Source organism: Podarcis gaigeae (assembly GCF_964106915.1).
Source record: "Podarcis gaigeae genome assembly, chromosome: 2".
Lineage (NCBI taxonomy): Eukaryota > Metazoa > Chordata > Lepidosauria > Squamata > Lacertidae > Podarcis > Podarcis gaigeae.
In genome coordinates, this window is record NC_139679.1 from 82,219,773 (window position 1) to 82,239,968 (window position 20,196).

Consider the following 20,196-nt stretch of genomic DNA (forward strand, 5'->3'; position numbering starts at 1 on the left):
GAAAGCACTGAAAGGGTGCACTGTCAGACTTAGTAGTTGTCAAGGTTAGGGCAAGATGTACATAGCCAGTAAGAGCAGAGTCTTAAAGCTGCTCAGAACAGCAAACAAACATATCCCAAAAGTCTTTTCCACGTCCTGAAAGTATCAACTGATCTGAGGTTTTCTGCAATTGCGGGTTACCTCCTTTCAGTTTCTTCACTGGTCAGGACCAGGTGGTGGTATTCAGGACTAGGTGATTGCTGCCTTGCTTTCTCACGAGTCCTGACAACTATCTGCTCTCTTATATCTCCTATCTAGTGAACTTCATTAGCAGTAAACATGTTTACAATGAAACAGGGTCTCAAGTAAACGGATGGAATTTGCTTAAGAAAACCTAATCATATTGCTATCACCTGAAAAGTTTCCTGAAGATTATTGAGCAATTACATTTACATGCCACCCATCTCCCAGTGGTCACAGGGTTACAACCACAAGCATCATGAACAAACTTAGTTAACAGGACTTTCTACCTCTGGCTGGTAGTTTTGGAGAGACTGTATCCAGTACACTTCCAACCACTACAGTCCATACATGCCAAGAAGCAAGTTACTTGATAATGCTTTAATGTAAATAGCATTTTTATAGTGCATCTCAGATTCCCAGAGTGGTGAGATATAATTATATGCCAACTACAGTGGCCCTCTATTTTCCCCTCCCTAATTGTCCACAGTGCGTTGGAAAGAGGACTACAGGACCAGTGTCCTTTGTGCGCAATCTGGAGGGCAAGGTTCATGCTTCTTTGACATAGGGGGGAAATAACTGGCTTTGTGCATTTCCTGCCCTTCCAGTTTTGCACTAAAACATCAAGCCAGTAGTGTTGAATATGGGGCGTTTTTCTTAAGAAGCACCTGGTTCACTTTGGCACTAAATGATTGTTAAATAGAAGCAGGAGTAGGCATGAAGAAGTGCAACCATCCCTCACATGAGTGGTGTTTCATCACAAGGGTGGCTCTTTTTGGAGTGCTTGTGTAATTTTTATCTAGAATTAATTAACACATGAATACTAAACCAAAAACAACTGAAGCTAATGTATGTGTTCTTCTTGGTTCATTGATCTTACAATCACTTTGTAATATTTTCAGTGACTTTAACTCTGCAGCATTACCTTATTTTGGTTTTTATTATTTTATTTATTTTGTTACTTTTTATAATTTTTTGTGTTTTGTGCTTCTTGTTTTTAACACTTTTGTAAGTCACATTAGGCTGTGTTTTAAGTGGAAGGGAGGAGTGTCAGTTATCTGAAACAACCAAATAAAATATCCACCCATATAGGATTTAGTGGACTATTATTGTGGTAAATGGTGGCTGGAAGGCACCTTGTATGTCTCCTTCCAGGAACTGCTGCAGCCAGCTGGTGCCAAACATACTGCTTTCCTTTCCTTTGGACCACATCAGTGAGGCCAAGAGAAGGGTGGTCTTGCCATCTGGGCAGCCCAGGACCTCCATACACACTGCCCAGGCTTGTGCCCTGGGGAGGTCACTTCAGTGCTGCTAATGCAGTGGTTTGACTTCACCCCCAGAGACACACTCCATTGTTTCTTGAGACAGACTGATGCAAACAAACAGTGTGAAATTAGAATAAAGATGGAGGTGAGCATGACTTGGCACGGCTGAGGGCATCTCCAGAAAAGGCGTTTTTCCTGAATCCCCAACAAGAAACTCAATTGTGGCGAAACTTTCTTTTTCAATGCTCAGATTTCTGAATCCAATTTTTTAATGGAAATGTGATTCTCTCCCCCCCCCCCCCTTAGAAAGCAAATCCTTTCAGGTTAATAGGGTTATTTGGATTGTAGCTGTATAATGATCAGGGCCTGCCCAATACATTTGGTACCTGAGATGATCCACAAAATGGTGCCCCCCTACCCACCAGGGAGGGGTGAGTAGAAGATCAACATCAGGAACAAGGGCGGAACAAAGATCTACATTGGGATCTGCTGCTCCTGTCAGTCTTGCCGCATGAGGCCGTTACCTCACCTTATTTCATGGGTGGGCTGGCCCCGATAATTGTTGCAGTATAAACTACTGCAATCATTCCCTCTTAACAGCAAATTCAGATGGTTGGATGCCATCAGTTTAGAAGTGAAACTGGACTGTCCCAAAATGGAAGTAGTTTCCACAGAGGCAGGTGATTTCCTAGGTACTCAGATGTATATTAGTTTGATAATTAAAAAAAGAAGGCATTTTTAGCAATGGTTTGACATGAACCTGTGAGGTTTAGGTCTTAAAGAATAAATATAACAAACCTATAGAGATAAAAAAAGTCTATAGGAACTCGCATCCTGTCTGGAGATAGAACTTCCAGGTTCCCACTGAATGCCAAAGGCCTGAGCTCCTGTCTTTGTTGCTGTTTGGCTGTGCACGTGTATGCACTGCTATATAGTCTTCGATTTCTCCATTGTTTTCTATTGGTGGTTCTCAGTTTCACCCTAGGGAAGAAGAATGGAGTTCTTAAGGAATGAGAATGATACAGCTCTACTAGCTCTGGATGATCCAATATAATGCCACATTAGTATTCAGACTGTAGTTGGTTGCTATCATCTGTTAAGAAAGCCCTAATAGCCAAATATGAAGATTATATATAGTGGCCCAGGGTTTTGAATGGGGCGTGCTTAAGCATGATAGTAGCAGCAACACTCTCATAGTGTTGTTCTTAACAAACAATCCCATGTCTAGGGCATCATAACCCTATCCTCAGCAGGTGCAGGTTAGCTGCTACAAACAGATGGTTAAGACTGCTTCGTTTGAAGCCAAAGGAGATATGTGATGACAGGAAGGGACAGAGAAAAGTTCCTCCTTTAAGCAGAAAAACAAACAGAATTTTGTGTCATTCTCCTGAATACCTGTCCCACTGTTTGTTTGAGGATGATGCGTTTCTTAAATATTGATTGGACAGAAGATTGTTTTGCCCTTAATGGTTGGACAAATGATTCGCCAACGTGTTGCATGAGTCGCACTACTTCTATCAGCAGCACAGGTTGCATTTTTCTAGCTTAATGATTGGACGGTAAGCATTCTTAAGAAGGCATACAAAATTAAAAAGTAAACTGAGTACATTCCAGTATAGTGGCCTCCGCTGCTGTAGGCAAACTGAGGAAACTAGCATTGAGAGTTACAATACGTATATGAAATATACAAAATATTTACAGATGCAAAATAGGTGGCGAGAGGTAAGAAGGAAGGTACAGCATGCATGATGCAGGGTCCCTGTTCAAGCATTTTAATGCAGTGTTCTTCAGCCTTGGGTTCCCAAATGTTGTTGGACTACAACTCCTATCATTCCCAGGCAGGTGATGACTGTTGTAGTCCAACACCTGAGAACCCAAGATTGAAGAGCACTTTTCTAATGAATACACATAGGTTAAGGTGTTCCTGCCACCATCATCCATTTTGCTCAAATGGGCACCTGAGAAGGACTATTGTCTATTAATTAGGCTGCAGTCTTAACCATACTTACCTGGGAGTAAACACTACTAAACATAGTGAACCTGTTTTCTGAGTAAATGTGAGTAAAAGTTTAATATGTAATATTCAGGTGTGTGTGTGCTATTTTAAATGTATTAGAACATTTAAAGATAAGCAAAACACTGCTAGTTTTTAGCTCACTTGAGGCTGCTAAACTGCAGTTTATAAACAAAGGTTTTTTACATATGGGAAATCTGTGTTGCAGAGCGAGCATGCTTTATTTGAGGAACTATTAAAATAAGATATAGTAGCCCTCTTCTTCCATAGGCACAAACATTAGGAGACAGCACCTCATGTGCTTCAGCCAATGTTCAATCAATATTTTGACAGTCTGTGTGTCTGCTCAAATAGCACCTGTGGTTGATATAAGTAGGTCATACTGTAACTTCATAATCATGTGGAGCCTTTAGAAGAGTCTGTCTGTATCTATAGTTGGCTGATAGTGCTGAGTGCCTCTTTTTATATCTCAGCTATCTCTGTCTTGTGAGTCTTAAACCTCTCCACTCTCTGTATAAGTGATTATGTGATCTGTGCTTTTCTGTCCTGCCCTGTCTTGCCTGTATTGATTTGCCTATCTGACCACAATATCTTAACTCCCATTCTTCTGTTCTCTTAAGAATAGCAGTAAGTAATGATGCGTACAGTGATAGTGAGCGCTCATAAGAGCACATTAAGAGCACGTCTGGATCAGACAGCAGAAGGCATCCTGTCTAAAAGCATGCCTAGCAACTGGTTTCCCACAGTGGCCAACCAGATGCCCGTTTATTTTATTTTGGTCTATCTATATCCTGCCCTGTACCCAGATAGCTCTGGATGGGGAACGATAAAATTCAACTAAACGCTGAAATCTCAATTAAAATTAGCACAACACACCAAAATAATACAATGAAACAGCATGCCCCCAATATTCAGACAGTGGCACAAGTGCCCAAAGGCCTAAATAAGCAGCTTGGTTTATAGTTTCCAGCTGTGTAGAGAAAGCATTCCAGAGCCTATGGGAAGCCCACAAGCAGGCAGTGAGCACAAGAGTCCTCTCGTGCTGTTGTCCCCTGTGACTGGCGCTCCTAGGAATGTTGCCTCTGACCCTTGAGGTAGACTAGTAGCCATTGGTAGCCTTATTCTCTATGAATTTAATTGTGTGCACAGCATCAGACTGTACCATAAAGATGCGCTGTCAACATTTCACAGTTCTTTCCCTAACAATGTTCCATTCACTTGGCAGTGCATGCAAATTACTTTATGCAAACAATTTCTTTCCATTCCTGTTACTATTTTGTTTGTGGTGTCCCCTTTCTTTCTTTTTTAAAAGCACTACAGTACAGCTACAAATACTGTTTCCTTTTCTAAACAATCCAGCACCATATTATGTCCCCACATGACCAATGAGAAATAGTTTAGCTAGGGTGGAGATCTCATGTACATTGCAACAATCTCTCAAGTGGATTATCCATCTCTTTTTCAGGAGAGAAGTTGTGATTTAGTACATTTTTATCCTTCCATTCCTCCAAGGAGCACAAGGCCTAGTTCTCTCCCTTGGGTCTGGTCTGGAAGCTCCATCTGCTGCAGGATGCAGTGGCTAAATTGCTGATGGAGCCAGATAGCTCACAGTATGTGACAACTCTGCTAAAACACTTGTGCTGACTACTCATATGCTACCAGGCCAAGTTCAAGGTTATCATGTTAATATACAAAGCCCTGAACAATTTGGGTCCAGGACACTTTAAATCCCAGCTCAGTCAGTGATCTTCCTGAGGAGCACTGTTAGTGGTTCCCCATGTTTCAGAATACCAGCTGCCTTGAAATAGAAGTTGAGTGTCTCCAATCTCATGCTGTGGAATACCTCTTCTAACAAAGACATGGCAGGCACCTGTTTCTCCAAAAGGCAAGAAATCTGCCTGCGTCGGATTCCAAGAGGGAATCCGACAACTCATGGCTCTCTCACTCTGCCTCTGGCTCAAGGGTACAACAATTCAACAGTTCAATCATAACAATATAGTTAAAAATGCAACTATGGTTTAGCATTGCATGCACAGCCTTGGGTTTGTGTTTGCCGTCTCCACTTTCCTCTAGCACAGCTTCAAGGAGAAACTAAATATTGCTTCAATTTCTAATTAATCATAGCTTAGCATTCTGTCTGAGTCATAAACTGTGGTTAATCTTTATGATGGTTTATTGGAAGAAGCCAGCTACATAACAAGGGCTTAAAGTTGGTTCATTTGAGTATCCTATAGTTATTTAAAATGAAATATCTCTCCCCCCACCCGTATTTCTACATGTGAAACTCTGGTTAGTTAAAAATGAAAGTTCAGTTCCTTATGGCCATATTGGATAAGGACTGAGGAGCATGTGAGTCTGCATTAGGATATTGACATATCCAAATGCAGCCTTCAAAACTGTTAGTTGCTGTTTCTCAAAGATAATTTGCCAAGTATTCATCTCAGAGCCATGGGAATTGCCCATTCAGCAATTCATCCCCAGTTATTTATTAACTTCAATAGATTTACATATATTTGTTCTCTTCTGTCTGTGTTTCTCCTTCCTTCCTTTTTGTCTTTCTCTTCTTCAGAAAGATAGTTGTTGTGTTTCTGCTGCTACCAACCTTACATCAGATCACGACACAATTATGCGTTGCATCCCACCAGTTGAAAATCAGTGTTTTACGGAAGCCTTACATAATTTTAGTACATTCTCATAATTCAGCTATAACGAATACTTTCTTATTTATAGCAGGCATGCAATATTTGTCACAGAAATGTAAGCTGCAGTGATAAAGCAGAGCTTTTCATGTGTTTTCCCCCTTTCCAATCAGCATCAAATTATCAAACTGTTCTTGCTTCCTCTTTGTGTTTAAGTTGAATTATTTTCAAAGGTCTTTGCTTTTATTTTAATATATTATGCTCATAATTTTTTCAAGCTACAGGCATTTTTTCTCCTTTATAGTCAACATACATTATTTTTTTAAAGGTCTTTGCTTTGATTTTAATATATAATGTTCTTAATTTTTTTAAAGCCAAAGCCAACTGAAACTGTCACTGTCACAACTGATGAGTCTGGGGTAAGATTAGTAAACTGACCCCAGTGATTGATTGTACCTCTACTTGAGTTTATTCTTTTTACCATGTCTCTTTTCTCCACTGGTTTTTTCTGTATTTTTTTCATGATTGTCCTACTAGAAAGGTGTATGCAGTGATTTGGTTTTGTTGTCAATGTACCTATCAAACTTTACTACAGACAAACCCAACGTGACCCTATTAACAAACTGGAAAACTTGGAAATGCATGCATTGTGTGAAGCATTTCTACAGGTCCTGTGTGCTAGCATGTAATTTTTCCTGTCATACCATGTTTATAAAGTGGGAAAAGACCCCAGAGACACATTTTCAAATCTTACCTCTTTCACCTCTGCATTTATTGTTGTTTTTCTTTTCCTGAAATGTTGCATGTTCTGCATTTTGCTTGATCTGATGTTTCCATCACATCCTTTTAGAACAATGAAGAGAGTGCTAGAATCTCCATCACCTTTTTCCGCCTTTTTCGAGTGATGCGATTGGTAAAGCTCCTCAGCAGGGGTGAAGGGATAAGAACTTTGTTGTGGACATTTATTAAGTCTTTTCAGGTAAGTTTAATGGTTAAACTCCTAGCTTAGCTTCTAGGGGTCAAAATACAATCATTCTGAATAGTAGTGACCCTATAGTTGTGGCCAATTAGTTATGTGAAACAACCACATAGGCAGGTGCACATCAAAAGGCAACAATTGGATGGAGATATATATTTTCTGTTGAGGACACATACACATAGAGAACACACCCAGATCCATTGCACATGATAGTGATCTATGTATCACTTAAACTGTGCACATTTATTGAGAGTACTTAATCATTTTCACAACAATTTAGCATGGCATTCCAACTGAGCCTTAAGCAAGAGTAGGGAACCTGCACCCTGCTGTTGTTATTGGACTCCAACTCCCAGTTGTCCCAGCCAGCATGGCCAACAATCAGGGATGATGGGAGTTTTAGTCCAGCAACATCTGAAGGAGCCACAGGTTCTCTACTCCTTGTGTACAGGGGTTAGTGACCTGGCTTAACAAGTCTCCTTTCCCCGGCTAATGATATGGCTCTCATTCCAACAGTGCCAATTCTTCATTCCAATTGTCTGCCTTCATGTTGTTGTGTTTAAATTGTTCTTAAGCAGGTTGAAAATAAGAACTTTCTGAAACAATTAGATTTTAATCATTTTTAAAAGGCACTTGAAACATTTTGACCTTTACCATAATAGCTGCAGAAGTATTTATTAGCCATAAAGCCTAATTTTTTGTCCGTTTCATCCAATGTAAATTTCAGTGAGTTCAAACGGGCTTACTCTGAAGTAAGTGTTCAAAGGATTGACATTTTAGCATAATATATCATTGTAAGCGTTAGCTATTTATGCATAAAATTATATCTCTCAGTCTGGCTCCACATTTAGTTTTTCTTTTTTAAAATTAAGCCCATGTCCAAATTTGGCTCTTACTGGCTCACTGAGAATTCTTGATGTGCAAGGAAACTTTAATCTGATATAACATGTTGCTACTTCAGCTTTCTAACCCCACTTGATGTTGGGTAATTGTAAAAGTGGAAACATGAAGTATGATTGCAATCTGCCATTCACGATATGATTATGGTGTGGTACGCAAAAGGATACACAGTTGATATAATCACTAATACTTTTCACACAATAGCATCAGAGCTAGAGGTTTGTAACGTTTTTAGGAACTAGAAATGGTCGAAACTTTCCCATATGTTCTACTCAAGAAACTGGGTCATGCATTCTCATGCTTTGAAATTCAAAATGCTGGTGGTAGTTTTTAAAACAACTGGTCATTTTAAAAAGAAATTCAGTGTACAAGGGAGTGTTGTCATTGTCGTCATAACATTCCAGGGTGAATTACAACCATTTAATAAGGCGATGTTTAATGTAATACTAGAATATTTGACTGCGGATCAAGTAGTCTATAGGTCATGTATTTTCAGGGGCTTCTTACCACTGGTCTCTGTGGTTCATTAGATCAATCTACTTGTCTGCCAATAAATGAGATACGTAGTTTAAGCCTACCTGAAGACAGCTTGCCAGCCCTTTAAGGCGGGGCACTCATTTCTCAGAGGTTGATCACATGCCCTTTGTGGATAAGGTTCCATGTCCAATTCCCAGCATCTGTGCCATTGCAGAAACAGCACTGGTAGAGACCTTCACCTGAGACCCTTGAGAGTCACCAACAAACAGCAGATAGTGCTAGACATGTGGTGTGATTTAGTATAAAGGAGCTTTTTGTGTTCATAGCATTTTAAATATCCACACAGTTTCAGTTCCCAAGCAGAATAGGCCAAACGTTTTCAGGGAGACTGCAGAGAGGGATAAATGATTTGAAAACTGCAATCAAATTGCATTGGTAAAATGATGCAAAATAGTTTCAAAGGATATACCAGTTTGTTTGGTTTTTAAAAATAATAATATTGTTTTTCCTTTTAGGCTCTGCCATATGTTGCTCTTTTGATAGCAATGTTGTTTTTCATCTATGCGGTTATCGGAATGCAGGTAATTAAAAACCATATTTCGTCTGAAATAAAGAGGCTGTCGTTGATCAGTTTATAATGTATAGCAACTGCCTACCTCAGCATTCCATGCATAGCTTAAATGTGTATGTGCATTCTCTAAAGCAAAGGTGAGGAGCCTTGACCCATGGGCCTAATTTTGCCTGACATGGGCCCCAATTTGGTATGTGAGGCCATTTTCACTACCCCATCAGCACCTACCTCATGTGGTGTGGGGCAGATAGAAATGCCTAGCTCAACTGTGATCGGGTTTCCTATGGGGAACTTGAACTGGTCCCTGCAGAAAGCATGGTAGAATTCACCACCAGTCAGATGTTGGGTGGTAGGCTGAATCCTGCTGGATCAGCGGAACTCAGTTGCGAAGTCTGTTGCTGCAGAAAGCAGTTCTTGCACTGTGGTTCCCAAGGTGCTCACCAACCAGCTGTTTGTCAGGCACTGTGGAAAGTGCTGTGGAAGGGCCTTTGACAGGCATAATAATGACTTCTAGGAGTTGACAGGTGGGTTGTCCTACCTACCTGCCATAGTGTTAGGGTCAGAGAGTGATCTGGCTTGTTTGGTTCCCCAAACCCCAGAGTAGATTTTCAGGGGAGGCACATGCAGGGAAGGAGCAGAGAGGAAAGTCCTGCCTTTAAAAATGAACTCTCTAATATTTATGGAAGGAAAGTTCAGATCCAAGTCATAGTAATTTTTTTTGCAATTTACTGCTATGGCCATTAACACTAACTTAAAAGGGGCTTAGACAAATCCACATGGAGCATAGTTCTGCCAATAGTTCTCAGCCATGTTGGCTAAGTCTTACCTCTGTTTTCAGTTTGCCACCCAATCCCAGTTGCCGAGATCAAACAATGTGGGGGGCGGCTTTTACTTTCAGGATCTGCAGGCTTCCTGGAAGCATATTGCTGACCATTGCTAGAAGCAATACGTTAGACAAAATCAGCCTTCCTTAACCTGCCGCCTTCCAGGATTGGCTGGGTACCAGCTCCCATCAATCCCAGCCATCACAGCCAATCGTCAAGCATGATGGGAGCTGTAACCCAAAATAATATGAAAGCTGTCAGGGTGGGGAAGATTGGGCTAGGTTAACCCCCACCCCCCAGGATGTTTCTTATATTCTTATCACCAGACTTGTTGGAGGATAAAACAAAATCATATTGGATGGACATTTGTCCTTTTCTTCTTCTTTTAGGTGTTTGGTAAAGTTGCTCTGAAAGACGGAAGTCAAATTAACAGGAACAACAACTTTCAGACTTTTCCCCAAGCGGTGCTGCTTCTCTTTCGGTAGATGTTATCTGTTGTTTTGTTACAATTGACATTTGAGTTATAAAACTGGTAGACAGCAGAGGTTCTAAAATTCTTTCTTAAAGTTTCAACTAGGTACAATGTCTATTTCACAATAGTTTGAGCACATTTGAACATATTACACATAGGCATCAATTTCATGTGGAAAGCTATTTGGAGATCTAGACTTAACATGTTTAAGATTCATATACTGAAGGTCACTGTATCCACAATGTAAACTGATGGTGGCCTACCATTAGTATTGTTTGCATAGTTTTTGGTTATTATTCTTTATCTTTCTTCTTTAATCTTATTTCATTTTTCAAAATTCCTTTTTAACGTAGTTAATGCTCACTTTCCAGTGTGATAAATATGAAAAAAGGCCAGTAAGTGAACCTTGATCCAAGATTAAGTGGATCTGTTTGGTCTTCCCTACTGCTGGTGTCCCTTGAGAGCCACTCAGTGGTACAGAGCGAAGAAGAAAGGGGCAGCCTTGTCCACTGAGGTCCCAAGATGGCTCTATTTCACCCCCTCTCCAGGATGCCTATTGGTTCTTCCTGATCTAACCTTGGCCCAAAAAGTTTCCATATCTGGAATGGATCTTTGCCCTGACAATAACCAGACTCCAGCCTTGCCTTGGTGCTGCTTTCTCTTTGCCTGTCAGGCTGTCTGTTCTTCCATACCCTTCTTCCCTTCTACTGTGTTAATTTTGCTGTCCTCCTACCTGCACGTAACACAACACACCTAGACAGTGAAATGTAAAAAAACCAACCCTGAGTATATGAGCTTGCTTTAAATTATCCCAGTGTACTAGCAAGGAAGCAGGATGTTGTAGGCACTCTTTTTAAAGCCTGCATCCTTGCAATAAGAAGAACAGGAATGCTGGCACCTTTAAAATACTGTCACATAAAACACTATTACTATGACGGAAGTTCCAAAACATTATTTATTCCAGGTTAAACATTAATCCAAAGTTATGGAAGGGAGAATGTCAGAAGGTGCTGCTCTTTCAGTCACAATAGTACGTTGACAGCAACATGCACTTGCTGGAATTTTCCATTCCATGCATCCCTGTGTGTGAGAGGAATCCCACGCAGCGGTTTCATGTAGATGTTGCCGGTAAACAGCATGGAGGAAAAAATCAAACCCCAAGGAAGCCCACATTGAAGGCTCCACAGGGCCGAATAGTACTCCCCAAGCATCAGCCTCAGAATGACTGCTGTGGGGGTGGGCCTGCCATTGAAGGGGATGACAGTAAAGAGGGTCTCCTTTTTGACCTTTAATTGTCTGTGGCCTTTTAGAAGTGGGTGGGATGTTTTTAATGTATTTTATTCCCCTCGCCCTGGTTTTAATGTAGCCATGTGGGTTTTTTGGTTGGTTGGTTGGTTTTAAGTGTCTTTGGGTTGCCTTGGGCAAGATAAAGTCACGTAACCAATTTAACAACAACAACCAAACAGTGGTGGACAACCTCCTTTCTGTCAAAGACCACATTCCCTGAGGGGTAATTTATGGGCAGAACCAAAGCTAATGATGGATGGAGTCAAAGACAAAAGAGCACTGGAGTAACTGATTGGGAATAAAGAGTACGCTTATTCCAATTTTCCCCATTTTAATTCCCAATCTTTTGCAGCTCTATTCAGATGCAAGCCTCATCTTACATGATGGGATTGCTTCACATAATTGTAAGGTTGGAAGGGGGATCCCAAGAACTATCTAGTCCAACCCCCTTCAATGCAGGAATCACAGCAAAAGAAAGCCTTACAGATGACCATCCAAACTCTGTTTAAAAACCTCCCTGTGAAGTAAAGTCCACTACCTACTAAGGAAGCTTGTTCAAGCAGCTCTTAGTTTCAGAAAGTTTTCCCTAATGTTTTAGCAGAATCTCCTCTCTTGTAATTTGAAATCACTGGTTCCACTGATTACGCTCAAATAAACATACAAAACTAGTAATAATAAGAATAATGCATATGGGTTTTTGGTACTATAATACCAATATAGCAACTGCCCTAGAAAGCAAGTGAAAGTAAATCCTTTCTAACATTAGTGAAAGATATATATGCATTCATGCATACATACATACATACATACATACATACATACATATTTGCATACATGGCAGAAGCTTACCAATTTGTTCTCAGATAGTGTCTTTAAAAGCATTTGTTTATTTTTATCAAATAAATTATTGCCCTTCCAGTTGTACATAGAAAGTGGGGACATTTTTAACAGCTAGGAAAATAAGAAGTGTATTCAGAGGGAGGGAGGGTCAGTTGCCTTTGTCCTCAGGTAGCAAAAGCCTTGGGGTGGCCCTGTGCTAAGACAGCCCGTGACATGGATGCACTATATGCATCAATCCAAGGAGATGAGAGGTTGCTGGGATAGGGTGATGGGACTGCATGCTCAACCTTCTAGTGCTCTTATACATACATGAACCCTCTACACTGTGCAGTCCTGTGACACGTCTGGAGCCCTTGTTAACAAATTAAAACAACAACAGTATCATTCTAATTGAAATAATACAATTTGGTTCATTTTGTCATGCTTTATTCCAAATTAAAGGTGTGCAACAGGAGAGGCTTGGCAGGAGATCATGTTGGCCTGCATGCCAGGAAAGCGATGTGATCCAGAGTCTGATTTTAACCCAGGAGAAGAATTCACATGTGGAAGCAATTTTGCCATTATTTATTTCATCAGTTTCTATATGTTGTGTGCTTTTTTGGTGAGTCCAGCAGCTGGAGCATCCTTAAGCACTATGATTGAATACGACCCTAGACCCCTGGAACACGTGGTGGTGGTGGTGGTGGTGAGAGGAGATTGCTCCATTTGGCAAGCATGACATTTAATTCCTGACTATAATTTGATGTGTGTGTGTGTGTGTGTGTGTGTGTGTGTGTATATAAAATTTTTATTCACACACATTGAATCCCTATCTATAATTTGATATATATATTTAAAATTTTCATACACATTTCTGTGCACACACATTCCAGGATAATATTAATAATTTGCATTTTTCATATGAATATAAATGTAATTAAATAATTCCTTCAATTCTTTTTAAGATTATCAACTTGTTTGTGGCTGTCATCATGGACAACTTTGATTATCTGACGCGCGACTGGTCTATTCTTGGTCCTCATCATCTAGATGAATTTAAAAGAATATGGTCAGAATATGATCCTGAAGCAAAGTAAGTTAGACACCATTGTGCTGCAGTGTGTGCCTACCTAAGGAGCCAAAGAACCAAAAACAAGAGGGTAACTTAAAGGCAGGTGAAACTATTTTATTAATACTATACCTTTTTCATAGGGGGAGGATAAAACACCTTGATGTTGTTACCTTGTTGCGGCGCATACAGCCTCCACTTGGCTTTGGTAAATTATGCCCCCACAGAGTTGCGTGTAAGGTAGGCTTTTCTGTCTTTCAGAGCTCTTTATTGTGTCAGTACTTCTGTTTAATATCATTTGCTAGTGCAGAGATGGCTGTAAATTCAAGGCGCCTGATTCGATGAATTATTGCCACAGGCTCCTTTCAATCTAATGAAAACCAGAACTTCCTGTTCTTTGTCTTGACTCACTGATTTAGAACAAAATGTGGCTGTGAGTGGTAGCAGCAAAGCTATATTGTCATTCCTTGTTCGCCAGCTTTGACGAGGAAGTAAACAATCCCCATCTGTACCTGTCTAGCCGAAGCTATGCTATGCATGTAGAACCCTCCAACATATTTTCATGAATAATGGTGCCTGCTGCTGCTTCTTGGAGGAATGCAGCATACGGCATACATTTGTTTATGATGCCATTAAGTTTCTGTATAATATTTGTCTTGTTGTAATGGGCTGGTTCAGATACAATGCCACACAGTGGTTTGGTGCTACATCAAGCTGTCGTGCTTCAGCAGCTAAAAACAAAAAAATTGCCTTACTGAGTCAGTTCAGAAGTCCTTGCAGAGTGGAATTCTGCCACCAGCTAAGACAAGACAAATGTCCTTCAACTGCCCACAAGGAGGACATGATGAAGAGAACTAGCACCCTTTGGTTTAACCCAGAATCTGTTAAATAAGATGGTTTTGGAACAAGCAAGGTAAATAGGACCTGCATTATTAGATGGGGCTACTTGGAACAAGACTTACAATGTAAGCATGGGCATTTCAGATCAAAGGATCCAGAGTCATCTATGTGAAGTCACCTTTTTATCTTTACTCCAGACCCAAATACTTGTATTTTGGGCAGTTTGGTAATAGGTAAGCGTGTAGGCCAAAGGTATCCTGCCAAAATTTATTAGAGTACATTGAGAGTTCATTGATTTTGATGAAAGAGTTGAAAAGGAATCACCAAAGTTTAAAGCAATGGGACTTGCTTAATGTTGGCTGTATTGTGCCACATTTCCCCCAAATATTCATGCCAAGTATTAAATGTGTAAAACCATAGGATATACCAGCTATTTTAACATTCTAGTTTTTGTGGTTACACATATACCACATAATGTCTAGTGACTCAGCCATAGGATACGCCTCTGGTAGATTTTGCTAAGTTAGGGACAAGGTCATGTTATCTTTTTTTTTTATCTTATTTTGTCTCCCAAGCATTTTGTCTGCTTTTCATATGTATGTATTTTATACATATGAATGGACACATGTATTTGGTATATAAATTTTTTTTTCCAGTGTCTTGCACTGAAATTCCTTTGTATTTGTTTATTTCTGAACATCTGCAGAGGTTGGTAGCCATGAACATGCCCCTAAACAGCGATGGAACGGTTATGTTCAATGCTACTTTATTTGCTTTAGTAAGAACTGCCCTGAAGATTAAAACAGAAGGTAAGAGAATAAGATACATATTTCCAAGTGCTTTTTTATTTTCCTTCTTACATTACTGCTTTGTACTGAGAATCTCAAATAGAGTGGTACCTTGGTTTACAACCGCTTTGGATTACAACCATGTCAAACCCAGAAGTGTGTGTCCCTTTTTTTGGATTACAACCCATGGGGGGGGGGGAGGCCCCATTGGCGAAAGCACGCCTTGGGTTACAACTTGTTTTGGTTTACAACCAGACCTCCAGAATGGATTATGTTTGTAAACCAAGGTAGCACTGTACCTGGTGACCACCCAGTTAAGATTTTCCAAACATGAAAAATTGTACAAACAGTTCTTCTAAGTGTTCCCAGGTGAGTTACTTGCCATATATCCCAGGCTTGTGTGTGTGTGGGGGGGGTATTTTCCTTTGCTGTCAAAAGCATTATAAGGGAAACCTGCCTTGGACTGTCAAAATTATCTTGTTGCTTCTCCTCAGATGTATAAGATATATTATTAGCCCCTAACTATACAGTACTGCTGAGTGCATTTGTGTACCATCCATCTTGTCTGGGTTCTACATTTTTTGTGCAAATGTAAACTTTCTTTACAGAAGTGGGACATCTGTCTTTCTCAATCTTTAAGCACCGTTAGGTCAGTAATTCTGATGAGGGTCATTCTTTCAGCACATTGGCTTTTCCTTCATCACATACAGTGAAATAATTTTCAGAGAAAATTTTACACTTGGTGAAACATTGCCAACTGAATTTGGAGTTTCCAGATGACTTTCTGAATCTACACTCTACTTTTCCTGAGAAATAGGAAAATTTTCTATTTCCACCTACAAAATTTTCTGAAACAAAAGGAGAGGGTTTTGGGGAAAGGAGGGCTTTCATGTAAACCCACATTTGTATCCTTTTCTGCATGCTGTTCATCCCCTGTTCACATTTGCCCCTAAATCTGTTCACGCCACCCTCAATCCCAGGGGATTGGGGGAACCTACAGAGCAGATCACTTCTTCTGAGGAGTGAAGGAGAAGGTTGGGAAGTTCCACTGTGCTCACAGAATATCAGAAGAACAAATCATAAAGGCACTGTCTTCACTCTGAATATACTTCCTGATGTGGCCAATAAAAGTTTGTGATGTGATGACATCACAAAGGAAAGTTATAGTGAGGGTAATCTTCCTTACCTCACTACAGATGTTTTCTCCCCAGTGAATGCTTGTCATAGGATGTTTTTGGGAGCCCTTGTCTCCATTTTAGCACAGCGTGATCACAGCAATATGAAATGGAATTACTTCTTGAATTCCTATTCCCAAGATTAAATTTAACATTTGCAAAATTGGCTTCCCTGCCTTCTCTCCCTTGTTTCCCTCTCTTTTCAGGAAACTTAGAGCAAGCAAATGAAGAACTCAGGGCAGTTATAAAGAAAATCTGGAAGAAAACTAGCATGAAGCTTCTGGACCAAGTTGTTCCCCCCGCTGGTGGTTAGTGAGATGATCTCATCCATTTGTACATTTTCAATGCTTCCATGTTGATAGAATTGTGGAAAAAATACCATGGCACTAAAATCAGAATAATAGCGTTCATTACATGATAAATTATAAAATGCAAAAGCATTCATTAAATATTTTAGATGCTTATTTGCTAATTAATGTTGGGAAAATGTATCTCTATTAAATAGAAATATAAACATTTATTTTAGGAAGATAACATTTGAGAAAATTCTAAATATTATGATAGTAAATAATTTATTTATGTGTAAACATTTCAGTTTACAGGTTTCAATATAATGTACTGCTAAATTAATAGAGCCTATGTTCTGCTCTTATTTTTTTATTGAACATCCTTTTTGATTATGCTATCTGCAGGTAATGAAGTTAGTCCAAATTTGCACTAGGTCAGTGGACAATTGTGTGCCATTTTTTATAATGTATATATATATATAGAAAGAGAGAGAGAGAGAACTTTTTATAGTAAACAGTGAATATAGACTAAATATAGCCCATTTTCCTCCTCCAAAACCCCCCAAAACAGTTAAATATAACCAAGTTAATCAGGATGTACAGGGTACAGAATTAGTCTTCTGATTTTAATATATAAGCTAGAACTAACTAGGTAAGCTATTATTAATTGTCATAAGACAGCATAGCCAAGATTTTATAATATGCAATTCTATATATGAAACATATACACCAAGATATATTTCTCTTCAGTATAAAATAATGATGAACTTTTGATTGTAAGTGATGTTTTGACTTGCTTTTCATGTTTTAGAAGTGCAGAATCTGTTGCATAATGCAATCCATATCAGTCCTATCCCAGACATCCAAGAGACCGATCCATTTCAGTTCATTATGTGGCTTCTTTTATAGCTTACTGTACTTTTATAGTGCTAACCCAGCTTTCAATATGGTTTTGGCTCAGGTATGGAAGTGACCCTAAGTTCACTTCGAGTGGTAGAAGCTGATCTCTCTCTGAAGGTGACATTCTCAGTCTCTAGGGGAAAGAGAGCAATACTGGCTGTCCAACTCTTCAGCATGGCGCAAGAAGGAGTATTTGCTTTGTTGCTGGAAGAGCCACTTGCAACTGGCAGCTCAGACTACAGATGGGATGATGTCAAATCATATCTAGGGAAACCGAGCTGTCAAGAGAAAACCGATACTGCACATTTAAAACTACTCTGCTCTTTTCTAACCTTACACCTGAGTGCTTGCATGGCCTAGATTAATTGCTTTGTTATTGTTGTAACTATGTGCTTGAGCTTTTTCTGCAGCCTCTATTCCTTTCAACTATCAGTCTTTTCAGAATATTCTGAAGCAATTCTGTTTTAGGGTGGTGGCATGGAATTAGTGTTGCCTCGGGTCAACTTGATTCCCCTTCTTTTTATTGAAATACAGACACATGCTTCAGAATAGCGAGCCGTGCCTTCCTAAATTAAGCACATGGAGAGCATTTGTTGAGTGTGCATCTAGAGAATAAACCATAATACATTTTCCTCTACAGAGTGCAATTAAAGGTTCAGCTCCATTTCATTGCTGCTTTCAAAGTGAATATTGATTTTCCATTTGCATAGACAACAAAGTACAGTGAACTTGTCTAGAGAAAAAGAATAGATAATGCCACTAAAATGCAGAAAACAGAACACTGCCAAAGAGGAAGTCTTTCACAGCTTTAGGCAAATTGACGTGAAAAGGGAATAGACATCTTTGCAACTATTCATGCCTGGAAGTTGACATACAGGAAAACATACATGGAAATGTAATGTTTCATTAAAAACACAAGATAGGAAAGCTGCAAAGTAAACAACAATGTGAAGAAGACTTTAAGAATTTTGGTTAGTAGGAGAAGTGTAAATACTCCTAAATAAATAAATAAAATTTATTTAATTTTTAATGTATTGCAAAGGTTCCAGGATTATAAAGAAATGCATTATATAAACCAAGGTTTTTTCACAAACTTACATGATAGGTCAGATTCCTGCATTCACTTAAGTATTATCTTTCAAACAGGATGTTATAGTTAAGAAAAAGCCAAATCCCTGTTTTTTTGTGATAAGTAGACTTAATAAAGGAATATTGAATCTAGCAAGATTAATCATTGCTGACCGTAAAACCATTTCCTTAATTTACTCATAATTGCCAAGAGGTTTAAAATGTCAAATTACTTGCAAATCCTCAGGTTCAGTTTAACACTGATTAATTAACACTTCTAATATATGATGGAAACAGGAAGAAAAGTCACTTAAGTACAGATTCCTTTCTTTTACCCCAAGGTTTTATCTAAATTCCCCATTCTTTAATCTTCAGAGGCCACTGAAGCCCATCTGCCACCCTCCTGTCTTCTCCCCAAACTTGTTTTGCTGAAATTCGTTCCCTTAGGGTTTTTCTTTTACGTTTATTTCCACTCTGTTTAAAGTATGATCACTTCTGCTCCACGGCTTTCCTTCACATATCTAGTTATGTTTGTCTTTCTCAAAAGTCTGGACAAATTTTGTACCCATGGCTGTCCATGAAATATATTGTGGGTATGTCCCTTTTGCACCTAGCTTTTTAACTACATCCAGGAACTTGCAAACAAAGCTGCTTTGCAGATGTGAATTGTGTGTATGCCCACATTTCACATGCATATATGGTGCAACCCCCACCCCAACTTATGGTACAGATAACTCACATCTTACGCTTATTTAACTTACAAGATTGCAGCTTTGGCTAACAAAAAAGCTTGTTGGTCTTCCCTCCCAGCTTTTAAGACTTGATCCTGAGTACTGAAGCCCCTAAACTTGCATTGTAATCAATGGAGGTTTATAGACCATGTATCCTTTAATAAGGCATTTGTTACATGGTGAGAGCAGTCTCAATGATGCTATTTAAGAGTCGGAATGGAACAGACAGGGCTCCCAACCAAACTACTTCAAGTCTTTTTGTTTCCTGTTTTCTTTCATAAGATATCCTTTAACATCTTCTAACATAACACATACCATGCCAAATCCTATCATGCCCTACCTGTTCTGGTATATGGTCAATTTCAGGGTTTATTGTTTAAAGCTATCTACAATTGAATAATTCAGAATTGCAGATAATGTAAATGAATTAGTTTTGACACAGAGACCTCTTTTAAATATAAAATCCATAGTTGATACACATAGGTAATTGAAACTGACATTTTAAAAACATATATTCCAGTGAAGTGCTGTGCCATTGCATATATCCTTATCTGGCATTAAGTCTCTTTCAATCCAGGTGGGCTTATTTCTGAGTAGATATATATAGGATTGCACTACCCACAGCTTTTTCCTCCTCCCTCCTTAAACCAGTACAAAATACAAGGAAAAGAAACACAGTGTTCTGTTTTGGAACTGTTCTAATAAAAGGAAACTACTAAAAGATATTTCACTAAATTGCCAATAATAGCAAATGTAGTCCGATAATTAACAATGTCTGCTCATCGTGCTTTGTCTTTTTTAAATAACCTAGCAGTATTAATACTGTCAGATAAATGTAAAAGCTAATGCATGCTGGAAAGCATCTGCTGGAA

At 39.2% G+C, this 20,196-nt stretch overlaps 1 protein-coding gene across 36 annotated transcripts in view; it reads left to right on the forward strand.

Annotated features, from left to right (window-relative positions):
* The window catches only part of CACNA1D (calcium voltage-gated channel subunit alpha1 D), a 192,779-nt gene that overhangs the window by 143,655 nt on the left and 28,928 nt on the right, over window positions 1-20,196 (forward strand). For 21 of the 36 annotated variants that reach the window (XM_083726968.1, XM_083726969.1, XM_083726967.1 and 18 more), the window contains 9 exons: window positions 6,512-6,556; window positions 6,988-7,116; window positions 9,009-9,074; window positions 10,278-10,369; window positions 12,929-13,088; window positions 13,432-13,559; window positions 13,679-13,775; window positions 15,082-15,184; window positions 16,545-16,646. In XM_083726968.1, coding sequence (XP_083583094.1) covers window positions 6,512-6,556; window positions 6,988-7,116; window positions 9,009-9,074; window positions 10,278-10,369; window positions 12,929-13,088; window positions 13,432-13,559; window positions 13,679-13,775; window positions 15,082-15,184; window positions 16,545-16,646 — 922 coding nt within the window. The remainder of the gene's footprint in view (window positions 1-6,511; window positions 6,557-6,987; window positions 7,117-9,008; window positions 9,075-10,277; window positions 10,370-12,928; window positions 13,089-13,431; window positions 13,560-13,678; window positions 13,776-15,081; window positions 15,185-16,544; window positions 16,647-20,196) is intronic. The other 15 variants (XM_083726948.1, XM_083726961.1, XM_083726962.1 and 12 more) reach the window with 1 other exon arrangement.